Raw genomic sequence first — 19,693 nt, 5'->3', positions numbered from 1 at the left:
TGCGGTAGGGATTAAAACTGTGAAGGAAGTCACTGCAATCTGCATTAGAGTATTAATTGAATTTCAAAGGCCTAGGCCGACAGGCGTGACCTGTTTTGTGATAACCCCGCTGCGAAGCTGGACAATCCATGCCACTTACATATAGCACCCTTGGTCCCTCCAAGAGGATGTAGGAAGCAAGGCTAGAAGCCGATCGAATACGCAGCCCAAAATGATTTCGCACGCTCGCCAGGATGGAAAAAGTCCAACAGGCACGTGCCAGATCATACCAGAACAGCAGTTTCCTTCCGACGACGCGGTTGACGAATTCGCCGATGAGAAGGCCACCAAAACCCTCAATCAGCGGCTAGTCCGTAAAATGGACGCTGCCTTTCTCTCGGTCATGGTCCTCGTATTCTTTTTCAAGCGCGTGGACAAGTCTATCATCGCGTGGGTTGCGATTTTGGGGAATATTCTAGGAATTATCCAGCTGACGGTTCGTGTAGCAAAGCCAAGCTTAGCAGTTTCGAGCGCGATCTCGACCTACACGGCACGCAATTCAATACAGCGGTATCGATGGCGGCGGCGGGGTGGGCATTGTCCACTGTGCCAATAATTTTCCGCATTGTCGCTGACTTTTGCCTATAGATATATCATAACCATAATACCCAGCAACATATTGCTGACGCGAGCTCGGCCGTCCATATACCTTCCATGCTGCGCATCTCTCTGGGCAATCGTTGCGATGGCCACGGCAGCGGCGCAGAACTACCCGCAAATCGTCGCGCTAAGGTTCTTGCTCGGTCTTTGTGAGGGTCCGTATAGCCCGGGGTGCATTTTCGTGCTTTCTTGCTGGTACACGAAAGAGGAACTGGCCCTGCGCAACGCCATCCTCGCCATAGCCACTCCACTATCCAGTGCCTTCGTCGGTTTGATTAGCGCAGGGGTATTTTCGAAGATGGAAGGGCTTCACGGCTGGGCAGGGTGGCGCTGGCTATTTCTGCTCATGGGATGCATTTCCCTCGCGGCAGCGCTCACGGCCTTCGTCTTCTTCCCAGATTATCCCGAGTCGTCCACAGGATCGACACAGTGGCTGCTGACTCCAGTCGAGCGGCGGTGGGCCATCGAACGCATGCGGCGGGACCGCGTAGCGCACCCTAAGTCCACTGTTTGGGCTGGCTTGAAGAGTGCTGTGCTTGACTACCGTGTGTGGTTGTTAGTATGTACCCTTGGGAGATAAACTGGAACTTACGCCTTCGTCTACCGGGGAAGACAACTGACCGTCGTTCTAGGCTCTGGTCGCCTGCTGCCACCGATCGGCCACTGGGTACTCGACTTTCTACCCATCAATCGTCAAGGCCATGCACCTCGGAAACACGTATATCACGCTGCTTTGCACGGCCCCGCCGTACCTCCTCGGCGCCATCGTCAGCTGCCTGGTATCATGGTCGAGTGACCGATTCCACGACCGCAGTGGACATATTATGGGAACGATGACGGTGGTGACTATCGGGTTCATCATCCACATCGCTGTGGAAAATCGGCCCGTCCAGTATTTCGCCTCCTTCCTTTACATACCTGCCGACTCAGCGACAAATGCCCTCCCCAGGGCCTTGATCGCAACGGCGGCCGGCCAGACACCGGAAAAGCGCGCGTGTGCCGTAGCGATCGTCGAGGCTATCACGTCGCTGAGCGAAGTCTGGTCGTCCTATTTTTTCCAGAATAACGATGCCCCACGCTATATTAAGGGCATGGCGATCCTGGTGGCGTTTTCAGTCGTGTGCATTCTCTCGGCGGGGCTAATGCGGTGGATCCTGTGGAGGGACAATCGGAGACTGCAGGCCAGGTTCGCGGGCACGGACACGGTGCCTATCCTGCACCCACTATAGTGGGTGAGTGAGCAGGGCAATGTGTGTGATAAAACAACGGCGTCAGGATGGATCTCTAGTGGAGACTGGGGGCACCTGGGGGGCGGAGGTGGAGAGATCAGCGGGGAGAAGTAGATCGCTGAAGACATGCGTATCACGTGTCTAGTCATATCCTGCGTTATTCAATCGAGAGATGCATCTGGCTCCACAATGACTGTGTCTTGTAGATGGACCGGAGGTACATCAGATCATGTCCTTCCCCTATTTCCGCCATTTTGGTGGGTGGCCGCCAAACACATGCAGGTCAACGGGTATCAGTTGATTATTATACTATACTAATTATAAGAACAAGACGTCGTAATCATCATAAACCGCATGAGCGCATACTTCCCAGTATGGGACTACCGCATAGCCATACTGGCAATCAGGACACTGGTCATATGTGACCCGGTCGCCGCATATCGATCCCTCCCGGGCAAGTTCTCCTCGCCTTGTCGCCGAGGCTCGATCTCTAAGCTCTGGTCATACGTGTCATCCAGTTTTCCTGCGTTCTGTAGGCCTTTCTGGATCATGTCCTGAAGCTCGGGGACGGGGAGGAAGTAGTGGGGTGTGCGTTGGTGGTGCTGGATCTCGCGCAGCACTTCCGCGACTTTTGCGCGTTTGCCGAAATTGATAACCCCTGAGGGCGTCTGGTTGGGAATTCCGTCCTCGAGGAAGACGAGGTCGGTGAGAAAAATACCTGCAGTGCCACCGTGTGGTTAGTGAATGCAGGAAGATACACACTTGGCAGAAACGCTTACCAATAAACGGGATGCATGGTGGCGGGGACGTTCTCAAGCTTTCCCGGTATCGAACGAAGTTCCTCTCGCTGGACATGAGATGTCGCAGATTCTCCAATGAGGCCATTGCCTTCCGACTGACTTGGTTCCAATGCAGGTACAGCCGGAAAACGGGGGTTGTACCCAGGCCGGAGATGATGGACATTAGGGTCGCGTAGTTGTTCAACTCACGGCATTTCTTCTCTGATCAGCCTGGGGCGAATCGTGTGTGCTGAGACGGTAGTGCTTACCTCCGCTACTTGAATAAAATATTTCATCATGCCCACTCGCCGTTTCATGTCACACTGTCCCAGGATGACCTCCACTACCCAGTTGGCCAGCTGGTTCGAATGTAGAATCATGGCATTGATTCCTGTGTGGGCCTCTGTGGTCCACGCCTTGTTCAGCCAGTCCAGGTGTCGTATTCGACAGTACAGCTGCGACTCCAGGATTGTCAATTGACGGGCCATCTCGGTGGGATCAATTTCTCCCAGCTTCATCTTCTTCATACTCTTGGGCGTGATCGGGGACGGGGGTTGTGTGTTGGACGGCGGCGTCACGACCCGTCGAGTGGGCTCATTACCGGTCAGTCGTTGTTCCATGGCGGCCAGCAGCCGGGACGAGGCCGCATTGTCCATAATCTCTGAGCATTGTTGAACCTGCCCATGCATGCGACGAAGCTCTTGAGTAGTCTCTGGACTATTGGACTCGCCCCAGTATCGTTCGAACCAGCTCGTCAGGGCCGCGATGGTGCGGGTCCGTATGACTTCCTGGGATCGCTGATCAAACTGCGTCTCCCTGGCACGTTCAACTAGAATGGTGAAGAGCTCCGAGGCCGTCGTGAAGGTGCTGTATGTCAGGAAGAATACATCGCTAAACGTCGGCTCGCTCCTTTCCGGGTCTGTCAGATGATCTACCAGGGTCCCGAGGTTGCCTTCTTTGATAATATCGTGCACGGCAACGTCGTACACTAGCTCTTCGGAGCGTCGACGAACGTGCTGCTCCTTCATCTCATCCAAATTGGGAGGTTGTGGACCAAGGTGGAATGCAGCGCCCAGCGTCTCCCCGTGCCAGGAGTGATTCCAGCGACGAGAATGCCGCCTATGCCTCAGGAGCTCAGGCATAACAGGCAGGTTTCCAAGCTAACGCTATATACGACACTCTAGATTCCAACGTCACACCAACCCTGTGATTGTCATGACAGACAGATGTCAGAAAGGCTAAGCAAGTGACGTCCCTCTGTTAGGGGTGCCCCCACCATCCGACATCGCTTTATCAATCTTATCATCAGGCGATCGCTACTCCATGAGGTCAGCTTCACTAAACGCTAGTGGATGCGGTGTCGCTAGTGTCCCCGTTTTGAGTTCTCGGCACCAAACCTCGCGCCTGAATGACTGAAGCGGAGCACAGCTCCACCCATGCTCGCCTAGTCTGCTAGATGACGTTGCGGTGAGCGCGTGGGACCGAAAAAAAGCGCGCACTGGGAAGCGGTCAATCATGGGCTGAATCCCAGGTGTTTGGTACGGAGCAAAGTATCGATTGTGGACTAGACCCTCGCAGCTCGAAGACGTCCGACAGACGCAGCAAGCCTATGCAAAGTATCTCGGAAACAAAATCTGGAAAAGGAACAGACACTAATTCATCTACCAAATTTTATCATGTCATGTCTTTAATTTGTGTCGTTGATCGTCATATCACATTCCCTTTACTCTGGTCGTTGTCGGGATCGTTGTCCACCCGGAAATTGCGCCAGCAGGCAACGGCCGGGATGGCCAAGCCCATAATGGCAACCGCTGCCACACATCCCCAGGTCATGTACACACCATACGCGTGACTGATGGCAGCACGTATTTCCGAGCCTACGGGATATTGCAGCTGTTTAGTGTATCCCCCTTTGTAGATCGCCAAGTACTCGTCCTTGTGCGCGGCCGGAAGCGCCTCGCGTAGGGAAGCAGGGAACGTGTTCGTGTAGATTCCCGAAGAAACAGCCGACCCGATCGCCGCGCCAAGTGACGAGAACAGTCCGATGAGCGATAGCATCATCGGAATATATTCCCGGTCAGCCGCGGCCATGACCGCCATGTCTTGCCCTATTTATGTCGTCAGTAAGCAACGGTTTTCGCAGAAGGGGCATTATGCTTACCGATCACCAACGTGCCTCCACCAATCGCGATGAAAACCTGGCACATCACGATATAACCGATCCCGCCACTTTCAGTGCTGCGGAAGTGGATCATCAACCCAGCTCCCAACAACACCAACGGCAGACCAAACCCTAGACAGGTATACTTGAACTGTCTCGTCAAATAGACCAGGATTCCAAACACGGCCGACCAAAAGCAAGACCCAACATTGTAGATCTGCCCAACATAGCCTGTCATGCTGATCGACAGGTCATACACGACCATGCAAAAGTTGTAGAAGTACAGTTCCCAGCAGTAGTAGCTGAAGAAAAGGGCGCAGGTAGAGACGCAGGCCCCGACGACAGATCGGTTGTTAAACAGGGACCACTGAATAAAGTGGGAGGAAGCGTAGTACCGTTCCCACACCCCAAATGAGCTAAAAGCAACAACGCTGGCGGCGAGCATCCCGATGAACGTTCCACTCTTGTATGCAGTGTGTCCGACACTAGCAAGGCTGAACGGCAGAAGGAGAAGAACGAAGGCTGCCATGAGAAAGAACGCGCCAACAACTGCAAAAGCACAATGGCGAGGTTAGCGCTATCCGGGACCAAGGCATGGAATGACCGAGCCACGTACTGTCAAATTCACGGGCATAATGGATAAACGACTCCACAGGCGTGCGGCCACTCGGCTGTGGGCAGTAGAGCGTCATCCGCTGGGCCTTCTTCTGGTAGAAGCGAAAGTGGGCAGCGAGGGGCAACATCACGGCCGGCGCGACGATAGCAAAAGTCCCATAGGCCCAACGCCAGGAGGCTGTTTCAACAAACGATTGGGCGGCCAACGGACCGGTGAACGCCGTACAGATAAACGGCGTACTGGCAAATCCAAACGCAAAGGCTCGGTTTCTCATTCCACTGGTATCGGCGATAAAAACATCCAGAATCAAGTACAGCGCATCGTACCCAACCCAGTACAGGACGTAGCCCACGCTATACGAGGCGGGGCTGTTGCATGCCGCGAGGATAATGAGGCCCAGGACGTAGACAACGATGAAGAACAAAAACCCTTCCGTTCGGCCCCATATACTCAGCAAACGACCTATCGGAAGCTTCAGGACCCCGCTAATCACATTCGACAGAATATTGGCGGTTCCAACCGACGGGGCGTCTTTGAACGAGGCATAGGCGCTGTGTATTACGTTGCTGCTGATGGCGGACTGCAGAGCCAAGATAAAAAACGAAACCCAGATTCTGTGGGATAGGAGTTAGCGAGGCGCCGTTTGGATTTAGCGATGCTTGCCTGACAGTGCATAAGTCATGTAAGCCGTCTGCTTAGACCAGGCCATCGCGGCAGCCTCTGCCTTCTGGACACCCATCACCGCTCCTGGGTTGACATGATGTTGTTTCTGCGGCAGCACACTGTCGACGGACTCGCTGTCCTTGGTCGCGGAAACGTTGACCTCGTAATGGGCGCGGCGGAAGTCGATCCCGGAGGTATACTCCGCCAGGCGAAAGTCGCTACGCCCTCGTACCAGATTCGCGATGCCCATGGTCGGAGAGCCGTTGGCCAGTTGGTGGGGTGACCGGAACGCGTGCGGTTTCTATGCTTGTATTCGTTGGATTCACCAGTGCCGGAGTGCGTCGGTCGGAACAAGATTCCGGCATGGTATAATGATGGGGGGAGGGTAAGGTTATCAGTACGCAGCAGTTGGAACGTGAGGGGAGGAGCTTGTCGGTAAGACCAATACCGGCTCTACCCAACATTGTGCGCAAGGCGCACTTCACAACGGCGATCGTTGCGGTATATAATCGTCGGGCCAATAACCGCCTCAACCACGGCATGGGCCGGATTTAACTTTGGACTATTCGGATCAGATAACTCTGCTGGGACAGCAGATTTTGATGGCGGACACCATCATGACACATGGCTATTCGGAGGATGCCCGCCCATTGGTGTCTGGATGTCTCCATCGACATTGTCCCACCCACACTATCCGCAGACGAAGAAAAACAAATCCCACGCGATTTCAACTCCACCCGCGTCTCTATTGGGCAGTGGGAGCATCACAGGCAAATCGGAACGGGAACGGATGAAAGACTTGGCTCCAACCAACTACCTGCCTGGCTCCCGAAGAAAATGTCGCGTGGGATTCTGCATGGGCATCCCGATATGAAATCGACATTCTGCAGGAAATTGGAAGTGTGTACCTCGCATGATGCACCCGCCCACGGACACCAACCCATCCGGCGCACTCGGGTTGGGATCAGCGTATAGCAAAACAGTATAGCCCATGTCGATCAGCGACGAATGTCGTTATCCAGTGCCCACCGGGTCCTCGACGTCGACACCGCTCGGGACCGGTTCGGGCGATCTGCAAACGTGTTTTTTTTTTTTTTTTCTCGGGCATCTTTTGGCTTTTTCCGACACCGTCGGGCAGGCTCTGGACGTGCAAACGAAAAATAGGAGAGAAAGTAATAGCCAAACCAGGGAGATGCCGCTAATGATGTCAACCGCGCCGATCTTTCGTTTCCCAGCCTATGGAGATGGGAATAGGTGGTCTGCACCGTTCCTTTTTGCACTTATGTATGTTTCATCTTCGTAGAGGGACGGATTGACTTGTTGTCGTTGAGCGACCACCTTAGCGGGAGAGTATCCTCGTGAAAGGGCATGGAGGGTTCTGCAAAGAGTCGGATCAAGCCTCCTCACTCACCGTATCCCAAAGTCCGGTTTTCGGCGAGTGTTGTGGTGGTCGGACGAAAGCTTTGAAAGAAGTAGCACCGAAGCATTGATAGTTAGGGAAATCTCGGCTGGATTCCACGAAGAAAGCCACTGTTTTCGCTTTGGGACAAATCCAAGACCAGAGATGACGTTGGTTTGATCAACTCTCCTCACGTGGTGTCGGTCGATCTGTTGGTTGGTCGGCCTGATGGACGCCTCCCAAATCAGGCATCCATCCCTTGCTATACCTGGGTATATATATGGAAGCACCAGACACGCGCATGATATATCGTACCTTTATCGCTTGTTGTCGCCCACAGTCTGTCGTTCCCGGAAGGCTCATAGATTCCAAGCATGGCACAGTCGTGTGTCTCAATAATTTATTTATTAGCCACAAAGTAGCCAGTGTCAGGTGAAATAATCTTCCTTGCCATCTAGCATTCCACATAGCGAAGTCTATGGTCCTGACATTCACATTAAACATTGGACTACAGAGGTTCAGAATAAGGCAGGGCAAATCCAGACATTCATGTTTCATTCTCGGAAAGCTACGACATGAGAGGGAAGCGTGCAACAACCACCTGGTTCCGGGCATCGAGCACTTCCACCGATGAAAAGTCTTCCCAGAACAGCGCCCTCCAGAGTTTAGTGTCCGTGACTTTTATCCTCAACTTAGCAAATCAGGCTAAGTACGGGGCGGGTTTCTGTAAGGGCAACTTACCGTAGGGTTGCGGCATCGTCGTGCGGCAGTCAATCATCAACCAATCTCGAAGCCACCCGTTTTTAATCCACGGAGTATACGTTCCAGCGCCGACAAATTTATCACAGTCGACTCCAATCCATCTTCATTAAGTAATAGCTTAATGCCCCGACCAACAATCGTGACCTGCATTCAATGTCTCCGAGGCCAGCACCCGACCACTCGCTGGACATATCTGTAAAAAGCCCCGACAGATTGTGTAGGGGACCATGAGCTTGTCGTGATATGTAGCTTCAAGTGGTCTGTCCACACCATGCGGTAGTGCGTAGTATGATCCCAAGGCTCCACCGATTTCTCTGAGGCTCTGTCTGCATCCAAACGTTGATAAAACAGCCTTGTCGGTAGATTGTCTTTCTCCGGTTGGATTATTGCGGTCTCCAGGCTAGCAATCGCCTTGCCTCTAAAACCTTTTGCTAGATTCCTTCCCAGAAGACAGTAATTCTAGGAAAGTGCCCATTAATAGTGTGGCAATAAAATCTGGGAATCGCCACCAGTCTAAAAAAGATGTACGACACTTTTGGGCTTCGCAAGTGGCCCTATCTTCAGTGTAATGATTATCCTCGCTATTGTTTTTTGTCGGCAGTAGTACTCGTGGAGATCTTGGGCCAGTGTTGTTTTCCAGAGGCTGGTGTCCCTCGCACATATACGACCGTCTTCTCATCTCATATCCTAGCCAGGTGTTGAACTGTTCCAGTTCAAGACATTGCGAGACTATTTCGCTGTTAGTTCATAGCAACGTGGCAGCGAGCCAACGGCGTTCCTTTCGCCTACCCCCAAAGCAAGGACAGGAAGACCATAAATCGACATACCCATGGTGGTTCTAGAACAGTAATTCAGTCATCGTCATCGACAAGTTGAGCAGCCAATGAAAATGTTGAGGATTTTCATTGCGTGTCAAGGTTATTAACCACTGCACCAAAATGATAAGCAGCATTATGGGAGGGCTTGATCTGACTGATAATCCCAACCAAGGCCCTGGGCTTCAGTATTGGTGGAAGAGGGGCAATGACAAGTCAAGATTCGGGGAGATGTAAAATAACAAAAGGATAATTTCTTTCTTTGAATTTAGTACATGACACTTAAGTCCACGCCACACCGTTATCCACTAATCATCTGAGTATCTAACAGTGGTTGATTTTATCACTATATAGACATGTTACAGGAGTCCGCTAGTCCAGTGTTTCAGCAATGTATGCAATGCGTTATCATCATGGAAGGAATAGCCTCCTGGGAATGTTCCTTGATAATACAAATACAATAAAAGTAGCTCTCGCTACAGGGCGCAAATTTGGCTTATCTTGGCAATTCCAAATAAGTGCCATGATGAGAATCCCGGCACTTGTCCCTGTCCAGCTGGAATGAAGTGAACGTTGTTATATCAGTGACTATTGGTTTAGCTATCTATTGCCCATTAGTGATTGCAAAGCATAATCATAGGTGTTGTTTGTCAATTCTGCCAGGAATTCGACCGCTGTAGAAGAGAAATGATACGCTTTATGTAACAATACTCACTTGATGATGATAATATATATCCATGCCTAGTAAAGTCACAAGACCAGTCAGTAAGTAGCAAGAAACTGACAGACCAGCACACATTATCAAGGTGCTTTCTCAATTCAGTAGAACAAAAGCCAAAAGAAAAGAAAAAGAAATCATCCCACGCGTCTGCAGTGTGTGGATACTTTTCGACTGCATCCTCATGCTATCCGACACTAATTCAGAACATTGCGATCATCAATCATCAATCCAATCAACAATCCGCTCGAGTACATCACATTGATCTCCGACCACGGACGTCGTCAGTCGCTCCCTCAAGCCAGCCACACATCTGCCGCAGTCTTGTAGAGGATTCCTTGTAGGGAGTACTTCCGCGCTTTGCGTGATTAATATGTGTCAATCAAGCACCGTGCTGATCTCTCAACCATGCACACGACAATACGAGCCAATCAATACCAATTCCGGTATCTGAAACTGGCCGACTAGCGGATTCTATGTCGGATTTCGCTCCAATGCTGTACAATACCTAATGTAGCTTACGGCACCAGGACGTTATGTTCGCAACAGCCAAGTTGACGAATAAAAGTTTTCTTGGTCCATTGACCAGTCATCCAGGAGTAGAAAGCTCTTGCGGTCCAGGAAACACTTGGATTATGCTTGTTGGTATCCTCATTCCGTAGTGGTCTGACATATGGATGAGTTACTTCCGACCCCATTGGGATCAATATGCCCGGACGGAAGAACCAGCAACAGAGTAAATGAAGCCCACAATAGTCAGTTGAGATGCAAAACTCCCAGGACAAATGTCAGCTTTAATCGTGTGGTCTTTTTTCCTCACAGGCCAGCGATGGCACACTTACTAGCAGAGAACGGCGTGGAGCCTTCTTGTACAGGGGCATGCACATCTAACGTTTCGCTGATACTCTTCTTACCCCTATACCATTCTTCTCTCTTCTATAATTCTCCGTATGTGTCCTCTCTTTCAATGATTTCTATCTATCTAAAAGTTTCATTCCTGTCCATTCTTGTCTTTATGGCCCTGTTTATGATCACTTGGCTTACTAGGTGGGTGAGAGAGAGTTTTATTCACACATCATATCGAACGACCGTAGGGAAAGATAGGAATCATGACTTCAGATACACGATGGTCGAATATTTACAATTTCACATGCACCAACCTTCTCCCACCATCGCAAGGAATGTCGACCCCATTAATATAGTTGGCTCCCGGGCTGGCCAGAAACAGCATGGTCGCCGCAATATCATCCGGCACCCCCAGTCGGCGACGGGGATTCTCCTGCTTGAGCTCCTCCTCCCCACCAAGAATGTCGATCAGCCCGTTGGCAAGCTTGGAGGGGAAGAAGCCGGGGGAAATGCTGTTAACCGTGATGTTGCGCGGGCCCAGCTCGACGGCCAGATTGCGCGTCAGATGTTGCGCTGCAGCCTTAGACACCGAATACATGATGGTGCCGTGCTCGCCGACGTGCGGGACGGTGCTGCCCGCGGTCGAGCTGACGACGATGATGCGCGACGGCGATGAGGGCGTGCCAGCCTTGGCAAGCAGGGGGGTGAACAGCCGAGCGAGGTTGAAGACGCCTTTGACGTTGAGGTCGAGCACTTTCTCCGTGGCCCGGTCGGGGGTCGGCTCGAAGGGTCCACCCCAGGAGGCGCCGGCGTTAGCGACGAGGATATCCACCTGCGGTTCGTGCTCCTGGACGTCGCCTACGAGGCGCTGGATTTCCTTGGTATCCGCCACGTTCGCAGCAATGCCGATCGCCTTGCCTTTGATGCCAGGGAGCTTGTTGAGTTGGTCTACAGCGGCATTGACGCCCTCTGCTTTGCGCGCGGTGACAAAGACGGTCTTTGCACCCGCTCGGAGGAAAACGGTGGCTGCATGCAGTCCCAGGCCTCGAGATCCTTTGATGGTCAGCGATAACCGTGTGGTGAGGAGGGGATACTAACCGCCGGTGACAACGGCCACCTTGTCGGCCAGGTCGAAGTAGGTGTTTGGGTTTTGTAATTCCGACATGGTTGAGTTACGGGGCGAAATGAGAAACAAGAAGACAAGAAGAGGGAAAGCGAGAAGATATACCTGCGGAGCCAGAGAATAGGCCGAGGTAAAGCCAGGGTTCGCGTGTTATGATCCGAACCCCGCATGAGGCTGCATGAGGCTGCATGAAATCACATCTCATCACCGCGTCAAAATCGACAACACCTTGCAACCTCCCAGAGCCGTCAAGATGGCATTGCAATCGATGTACCCCCCGCTGGACATTCCCCAGACCAACGTGCTGTCCTACCTCTTTCCCCCTAACCAACCCATCTCTGACCAACCTATCTGGATCGATGCCGCGAACCCAGCTCACTCGCTCTCCCCCCGGCAGATACACTCCTGGGTGCGCCGGCTGGGCTATGGACTGGACTGTCTGGGAGTGCCTCGAGGCGCGGTTGTCATGATTCTGACACCCAACCATATATACGTCCCCATCGCCTACCAGGGCATCGTGGGCGCAGGACGCATTTTCAGCGGGGCCAACCCTATCTACACGGAGTCAGAGGTCGAGTACCAGATGCGGAACACGGCAGCCAGTGTCGTCCTCGTGCATCCATCACTGGTGCACACCGCGGTCGCGGCGGGGCAGCGCGCGGGGGTCTCCCCCGACCGCATGTTCCTCTTCTCCGATGACCCTCCGTCGGCTCCTATCGAGGGCGTGCACGACTGGCGCGAGATGGTCGGCACGGAAGAGGAGGGCGCCTCGTGGCACTGGGATGAGCTGGGGGACAGGGCGAAAACGACCGTCGCGACGGTCAATTACTCGTCTGGCACGACCGGCCTCCCCAAGGGGGTGTGTATCTCACACGCCAACCTCATCGCCAACGTCGAGCAGAACATCTTCATGCGCGACCAGGGGACGCCTTTGGCCAGTTCCACCTCCCCATTGGCTTCTCGACCTAAAGAGCGATGGCTGGGCTTTCTCCCGCTCTACCATGCATACGGTATATCCTCCTATTCCCCACTACCATATTCCCAATTTCTAACACCACCAGGCCAACTCTTCGCCTGCCTCGTAGCCCCCAAACTAGGATTCCCGGTCTACATAATGCGCCAATTTGCCTTCGAGGACTTCCTCGCCGCCATTCAAACCTACCGCATCACCCACCTCCAAGTGGCGCCCCCCATCCTCATCATGCTTGACAAACGCCCCGAAACAGTTCACTACGACCTGTCCAGCATCGAGGCCATCCTCTGCGGCGCCGCCCCTCTCTCCCGCGATCTGCAGAACAGCGTCCAGCGCCGCTTCGGCCTCCGCGTCGTGCAAGCCTACGGGATGACCGAGCTCACCTGCGGCGTCATCCATGTCCCGGGCGGTGCCTCCGACGACACCGGCAGTGTAGGCCTCCTCGACCCCAACTGCGAGTCCAAGCTCATCGCCCCTGACGGAAGTATCATTACTTCCCCCGGTGAGCCGGGCGAGGTCTATATCCGCGGACCCAACGTCTGTCTCGGCTATTGGCGCAATGAGGCCGCCACCCGCGAAACTATCTCCCCCGACGGATGGCTCAAAACCGGCGACGTCATGGTTGTTAGGGACGGATGGTTCTGGATCGTCGATCGCAAGAAGGAGCTGATCAAGGTTAACGGCTTGCAGGTGGCCCCCGCAGAGCTGGAGGCCGTCTTGCTCGAGCATGACGACATCGCCGATGCGGGTGTCGTCGGGGTCCCGTTCGGAGATGGCGAGGAGCGCCCTCGTGCGTATGTCCTCCCGAAGGAAGGGCGTCGTCTGCGAGAGGGTCAGATCGAGGCCTTTCTGCGTCAGCGTGTCGCCAAGCATAAGTGGCTCGTTGGGGGGGTCAGGGTCGTCGACGAAATTCCGCGATTGGCAAGTGGGAAGATCCAGCGGACTGTCTTGCGAAAGTGGGCGAGGGAATCGGCCGTTAGTAAGTTGTAAGCGCAGATACGTTGTAGGAATGCAAATGCAAGAATCACTGGTCATAGAATTGCTATATTCGCTCTATCCCAATTTCCGCAGCTGAAGGTAACTGTTTGCTCCGACTTTTCAGTCCGTAGACCTGCAACACTCCACCACTCCGATTACAATATACTATCGACAAAGGAAATAAGACCACAAATTGAAGAAACGCGGCGGCATGCCAACCGAATGAGAACCACCAGAAACGAAAAGAATTTTGGACAACCCCCTCGCACAGGCTTAGACACTCTCGTCTGACCTCTCGTCCGACCGCTTCTCACCTTCCACGACTCCCACTGCCCGTCCATGCATCTTACGAGTCACCTCGTCAGTCAGATACACGCCGTAGTCAATGGTCGTGAAGCTGAGAATGAGCGCCAATCCGGCAAAGGCAATCACCGCGTACCAGACATAGCGCCACGCGTCGGCGGCGCTAGCGCTGCGCACAAGTGACAGCTGCGCCGCGGCTTCCATATCGACACCCGGCACGCTGATAAACATGCCGGTCGCCAGCTGGGCAACGACACCTTCGATCTGCGCGGGTGACAGGTCCAGCTTCTGCGCCTCCCGCATCACCGCCGGCGCGACAATCGCCTTCACCTTGTTGTTGAGAATCGTCGACAGCACGGCCGTTGACACAGACCCGCCCGCCGACCGGATACTGCCCAGGGCGCCCAGCGCGGCGCCAATGTCCTCGCTAGGCAGCGACAGCGGCGCCAGCGACAGACTGCACGTCTCGATGATGCCCACCGAGAACATCGCCATGATCATCAGCCCCACCCACTTGGAGGACTCGCCCGCCTCGACGGAGGTCATCGCCGCTGCGAAGGCCACCAGCATGGAGCACGACCCGATCATGATCCACCGCGATCGGTGCACGTACTGCGACAGCCAGCCTGCCACGATCTGTCCCAGCAGGCAACCTGACCCCACCGAGCAGGTCAGCCATCCAGCGTGGATGACCGACGGCGACGGGAAGAGGAACGCCACCTGCTGCGGCGCCAGCACGTTCATGCTGTAGTAGACAGAACTGCCGCCCGTCGCGGCCGCCACCATGGCCAAGTAGCCCGGCTTGCGGAAGAGGTGAGTCGGCAGCAGCGGGTCGCCGTGGATGCGCGGGTGCACGTAGGCGTCGTACAGGACGAAGAGGACGAGCGCGACGAAGCCGACGACAATAGTGGCGATGACGTGCGCTGACCCCCACGGGTACATGAGACCGCCCCAGCTGAGGCCCATGATGAAGAGGAGCAGACCGCCCGTGAAGAGGATGAAGCCGACTAAGTCCTGTCGGCGGAGCTGCTGCTTGAAGGAGCGGTTCATGTGCAGCAGGGAGAAGGTCGGCGGGTGGTAGAAGAAGAAGAACGCGACGACGGCGAGACCCGCGCAGATGATGTTGAGGTAATAGGCCCAGCGCCAGGTCTGGGTGGTCGTCGACACGATCGACTGCGAGATGACGGGGCCGAAGCAGGCGATCTGGAAGCTGGAGAAGAAGATGGCGACGATGGTCGACGGCCGGTACTTGTTGGGCACCAGCTCTGATACGGCCACCGTGAAGGAGATCTGCACCGCTCCACCCAGGCCCATCAGCAGGTCCGCCGCGATGAGGGTCTCAACGTCTTTGGCGGCTGCGCCGACGATGCCACCGATCAGGGAGAGCGCGTTGCCGCCGATGAAGAACCAGCGTCGTCCGAAGATGTCACTCAGTCGTCCTACCAGCAGGAAGCCGACACTGAGACCTAGACTGTACGACAGGGAGACCCAGGTAAGGTTGGGACTGGGTCCAATATCCTGGCCGATGAAGGTGAGCATGTTGGCGGGGAGGATGAAGCTGATGAATTGCGAGATGTTGCTCATGCAGAAGGCCTATACACGTCAGTCCGTCTGTCTCTGCTTCTCCTAGACTTGCGGCAGAACATACGAAGATCGTTCCAATGAACCCAATCGAACGATAGTAGTTCGGAGGCAGGTCATTGCCCAGGGCTTCGGCCTTGATGGCGAAGGTGTCATTCTGGATGATGGGCTCGTTGGAGTTTTGGCTGACCACCTGAGTCGGGGGCAATTCCTTGTCCTCCATGATGACGGTACAACGATATACTCAGAATACCGAGATTGAACAAGAAAAAGAAGAAAAAGGTAAATCGTGAACAGAGCGCGGTGGACAGAAACGGACGACTATATGAGGGGCCCTGGTCTCATCCCCCTTACTAAAAGGATTGACAACGGTTTCCTGTTTCTGGCTCGACCTTATCCCGACCTGGCTACTCCCTCCGACTATCCATCGACGGGGCAGATGATTGCTTCTAGTCGGGCTCGGGATCGATAGGGGGGTCTAGCCCTGCATAGTGAATGGCGAGCTGGATACCACATTGGGTATAGAGGGCATTCGACAATATGGGTTGATTGGGAGCAGCAACACGTCTGACATCCATGCAGCACGTTCTCCCCGGGGATCGGTGGACACTTGCCGCCGGAGTCTGCCTCTCAACTTCGTTCCGAACCTCAACCACATCACATGGCAGGGTGACCCTTGTGCACAGCGGAGAGGGGGAGGGAAGCGGTTTCACGACATGGATAACGGCGATCCTGTTAAGACTTCCCTCACGTCGAGAGCTGTCATGGACGCCCTAAGCGAGAACGGCCCCTGCTAAAGTCTCTTAGGCGGGACTATCATAATTACATCCTGTTCGATGGTCCCTCTAGGAAAAATTCGAACGGACCAGTCTGGCGTCTGCACTGACCGTCAGCCCTGGGGGTTCCCCATATGATTGGGAAAATGAGGATGAGACCCAGACGGAACCCCATCCGCGGGAAACCGTTCTTTCGACCCGCTCTAGGGTGGTCTATGATATCCATGCTCTCCATTGGGACTTTTTTGTGGAAACTAGGATACCAGGACTTCTGGTCCCCGATCCAGACTCCCAAATCCCCCTAATCCTGCCAGCCAAGCCGACTGGTATTTTTCTTGCATTTGACTATCATGATTATTATTTGTATGAAATTTCTAGGCGGATCCACTCCCGTGGTTTGACCCTGGTTTGGTCCTGTTTTGGCGTCGGTTTGGCGTCGGTTTACTGAGACATGGTGGGTTTCGCCCCCAGTCTAGCGCGGGAGTGGATCCCCGCTGTCAGATAGCACCGGCAAACTTGGGTCCAAGGGTTCTGTCAGGATTAGGTCGACTGGGGTGGTATCCTGGGCGGACTTCAGATCAAGCCAATCTCAAGAGCGGAGAAGTTGGAAGATTGTATCAGGGGACACCAAAATTCAAGGGGCGACGACTCATGCGATCTAAGGGGAGTGGCACACACTGAATCCTTTGACTTGTTGATCTCCTTGTTAGGGTAAGATCGGTTGACCTTATAGCGTGGACCAGGCCGCGGGTAGACGGGTGGGGGACGATCCATATTAGATGCCGCAGACTCGCAGCATTGGTACTTGGACGGACTGTGAATCTAAAGATGTGGGTGGTGGACGAACGGTGACCATTTCTTGGACACTTAAGAGATAGGCAGTGAGGACATCAATCCGGCAACACCCTACATCTCCGGCCCGGTGATCCACCAGTCCAGTAGCTTGATGGACTCATGGCGTCCTACCTAAAGCAGCCAAAGCTCCCTCTTTCTTGCAAAGTGCATGCAGCGGGATGGTTTATTAATCGTGGTCCGTGGGCGATCTTTTCACCAACAGGCCAATAGTCGGGGTTAGTGCTCCATCGATGGCCGCAGGATGATTGGTTCCATGGCTCTAAACTCCATGGGGAAACACCACCTGGGAAGGACGTCCACGTCTGAATCAGTCGAGACCATCTTGAGTGTCCTCCATGCAGGGTCTGCGTGGCACAGGTGACGACCCCCTGACTCAGTCGGTTACCATGGACAGGCATGGCATGTGGTCAGCATCAAGATTATCCCTTTAGCCAGCACTGAACCCATCCTCATGTCTATCTTGCAATATTCATTCATCCAATCCTGATGCTCGTGCTGTCGCGCGGTGGGTCATTAGGGTTAGGGCTATACATGACAGTCACGTGACAAACTCTGCTCTGCTCGCCGGATCTCGTCGTCCGGTTGAGTGGCTACTCTCTCATCGAGCTTGAGGTGGCTATCCGGAGGATCCAGCGTGTGTTGACTGACTTTCCCTGGAACTCAAGGGTTGGGGGTGGTGGCCGCGGCAGTTAAGTGCAGAAAACGCCACAAGGCAGGGATGGAGCACTAGTGAGAATCCTGGCCGTTAATTACCATTATTATTATTCAAGCCATACCACCCTTCGCCGAGCATGGCGGAAAAACTTCCCCGGCCTACCATATCCACAGCATTCTATCCTATCGTGGTCTGCCTATTGGTAGTTCCACCAGGCCCGAGTTTGAGGGATAGAGACTTGCCCAGTAAACCTGGCTACAGTATAAAATAAGGATCCACAGGTCGCGCGATATCGGTCACGTTACAAGTCGTGGACACGGCTGATTATTTGACTACACACTGAAGAAACGGCAACTAAATGCTGCTAGTCTGCTAATCTATCTCGAAGGATTGGACATAAAATAGGTACCAGGAAAAATTCAAAACGATCTAATATCCCGCCCGTATAGAATCGAGCTACGATTGGTCCGGCAGGTGCAGGCACGGACTGCCGGACAGGAATAGCGCCACCAGCGCCGGAGCCGGAGTCCAAGGGATGCAAGCACATTTCTCTTCTAAATCCTCCCTGCCGCATTCAATAAGGATGGCGGGGTCGGGATACCATGCTGGGGAAGCACACCCCCCCGTTCCTATCTGGTTCTGATGATGGCCGGAGGGGGAAGGACAAAGAACAATTAGGATGAAGATAGATAGTATCCAGGAGTGGACAGAACAGGACAAGGAGCCGAGTGTGGCATTACCCCTCTGTCCCACCCCTGCCCCTGGCTACTGTAGACGAAGGAACAGGATCGGACGGCTGTCCCATGTGGCCATCCTTCTCGTTGATAAATCGCACGTGGCTGTCAGGGGATTACCAGTCACACCCAAGGCTCAAATTATGCTTCGCGCGATGACAGGGGCATATTGAACCATGTCAAGTTGTTAGGCTGCGTGGGTCCCTGGGAACTTTACTGGATGACTTTGTGTAGGCTTTGGGGCTGTTGCTGTACCCTGACCTTGATTATACGAAAGCGTGGACTAGACATCATGATGATTATCGAACGAAGGGCAGACACAGCCAATCAATTGATAGGTCCTACTGTACTGGTATATATGATAAGGGTATAATGAAGGACAAGTCGGCTACCTATAATAAGCGTATCAATGCTCGAGTGGAAAGAAGACATTGTTACTTATATTCCTGTTTCTAATATATAACTGGGGTTGGACACATGCAAATCCTTGGCTAGAAACCTATATGATATATATCAAGGATGCGAGTCACAGGATAGGGTCCTATATTCAGAACATATCAAGGATGCGAGTCACAGGATAGGGTCCTATATTCAGAACATATCAAGAGCATATTTCATACGCCCAAGAGTCTCGTTATGCGCCTCTCCCTTTGAATTATCTATTATGGATTTGCCAGAAATAATATTACACCATGACACGTTTCGAGCCATGGGGTTACTATATCTTGGCCGTAATCATTTCACCATGCCCCCATAAGCACTATTTGGGTTAGCTGCATGCTTTGGCTTTCTCCCCTGGATAGTGAGCTTTGCTTGTTTATATATGGAGGTCACGGCATGAATCGTTGGGGATGTTTACCTCGATTCTCAAGTTGGTTCAATCCATTGCCATGGGTTGGTACGCAGTCCGGGTAATTCGACCTCATTATGACATACCAGTTGGCCGACGCTGGGTTTGTTGATCCCGGACACGCTAAATATATTACCGTCAATCACTATGCCGACAGAAGCACAGCCCCGAGTTATTCGGAGGTAGTGTCTATGTGAAAACAATACCACAACCTTTCAGGAAATTATGAACCTCTACC

General features: G+C 53.4%; 7 protein-coding genes across 7 annotated transcripts; 2 read left to right on the top strand and 5 right to left on the bottom strand.

The window, feature by feature from the left end:
- Window positions 1–211: 211 nt before the first annotated feature.
- On the top strand, window positions 212–1,868 carry P168DRAFT_284877 (MFS general substrate transporter; the record flags this gene model as incomplete). The annotated part of the gene is made up of 4 exons (XM_024836162.1): window positions 212–429; window positions 486–569; window positions 628–1,198; window positions 1,272–1,868. The coding sequence occupies 4 exons, from the start codon at window positions 212–214 to the stop codon at window positions 1,866–1,868; spliced, it is 1,470 nt and encodes a 489-aa protein (XP_024689299.1).
- A 380-nt stretch (window positions 1,869–2,248) lies between these two features.
- P168DRAFT_243282 (Ras-GEF domain-containing protein) lies at window positions 2,249–3,675 on the bottom strand (the record flags this gene model as incomplete). Its single annotated transcript, XM_024833851.1, has 3 exons — window positions 2,249–2,586; window positions 2,648–2,864; window positions 2,917–3,675. The coding sequence occupies 3 exons, from the start codon at window positions 3,673–3,675 to the stop codon at window positions 2,249–2,251; spliced, it is 1,314 nt and encodes a 437-aa protein (XP_024689298.1).
- A 679-nt stretch (window positions 3,676–4,354) lies between these two features.
- P168DRAFT_284875 (siderochrome-iron transporter) lies at window positions 4,355–6,337 on the bottom strand (the record flags this gene model as incomplete). Its single annotated transcript, XM_024836161.1, has 4 exons — window positions 4,355–4,755; window positions 4,809–5,357; window positions 5,425–6,038; window positions 6,093–6,337. The coding sequence occupies 4 exons, from the start codon at window positions 6,335–6,337 to the stop codon at window positions 4,355–4,357; spliced, it is 1,809 nt and encodes a 602-aa protein (XP_024689297.1).
- Window positions 6,338–7,323: 986 nt separating this feature from the next.
- On the bottom strand, window positions 7,324–7,862 carry P168DRAFT_284874 (uncharacterized protein; the record flags this gene model as incomplete). Its single annotated transcript, XM_024836160.1, has 3 exons — window positions 7,324–7,465; window positions 7,499–7,748; window positions 7,802–7,862. The coding sequence occupies 3 exons, from the start codon at window positions 7,860–7,862 to the stop codon at window positions 7,324–7,326; spliced, it is 453 nt and encodes a 150-aa protein (XP_024689296.1).
- A 3,057-nt stretch (window positions 7,863–10,919) lies between these two features.
- P168DRAFT_275128 (SDR family NAD(P)-dependent oxidoreductase) lies at window positions 10,920–11,792 on the bottom strand (the record flags this gene model as incomplete). The annotated part of the gene is made up of 2 exons (XM_024835471.1): window positions 10,920–11,680; window positions 11,726–11,792. The coding sequence occupies 2 exons, from the start codon at window positions 11,790–11,792 to the stop codon at window positions 10,920–10,922; spliced, it is 828 nt and encodes a 275-aa protein (XP_024689295.1).
- Window positions 11,793–12,003: 211 nt separating this feature from the next.
- Window positions 12,004–13,798, top strand: P168DRAFT_313086 (acyl--CoA ligase; the record flags this gene model as incomplete). The annotated part of the gene is made up of 3 exons (XM_024839629.1): window positions 12,004–12,760; window positions 12,812–13,702; window positions 13,761–13,798. The coding sequence occupies 3 exons, from the start codon at window positions 12,004–12,006 to the stop codon at window positions 13,796–13,798; spliced, it is 1,686 nt and encodes a 561-aa protein (XP_024689294.1).
- An 8-nt stretch (window positions 13,799–13,806) lies between these two features.
- On the bottom strand, window positions 13,807–15,808 carry P168DRAFT_335502 (trichothecene efflux pump; the record flags this gene model as incomplete). The annotated part of the gene is made up of 2 exons (XM_024841717.1): window positions 13,807–15,597; window positions 15,653–15,808. The coding sequence occupies 2 exons, from the start codon at window positions 15,806–15,808 to the stop codon at window positions 13,975–13,977; spliced, it is 1,779 nt and encodes a 592-aa protein (XP_024689293.1). The 3' UTR covers window positions 13,807–13,974.
- Window positions 15,809–19,693: the final 3,885 nt, after the last annotated feature.

The sequence above is a fragment of the Aspergillus campestris genome, assembly GCF_002847485.1.
Source record: "Aspergillus campestris IBT 28561 chromosome Unknown P168scaffold_13, whole genome shotgun sequence".
Taxonomy (NCBI): domain Eukaryota; kingdom Fungi; phylum Ascomycota; class Eurotiomycetes; order Eurotiales; family Aspergillaceae; genus Aspergillus; species Aspergillus campestris.
This window is presented reverse-complemented; position numbering and strand designations above follow the sequence as displayed.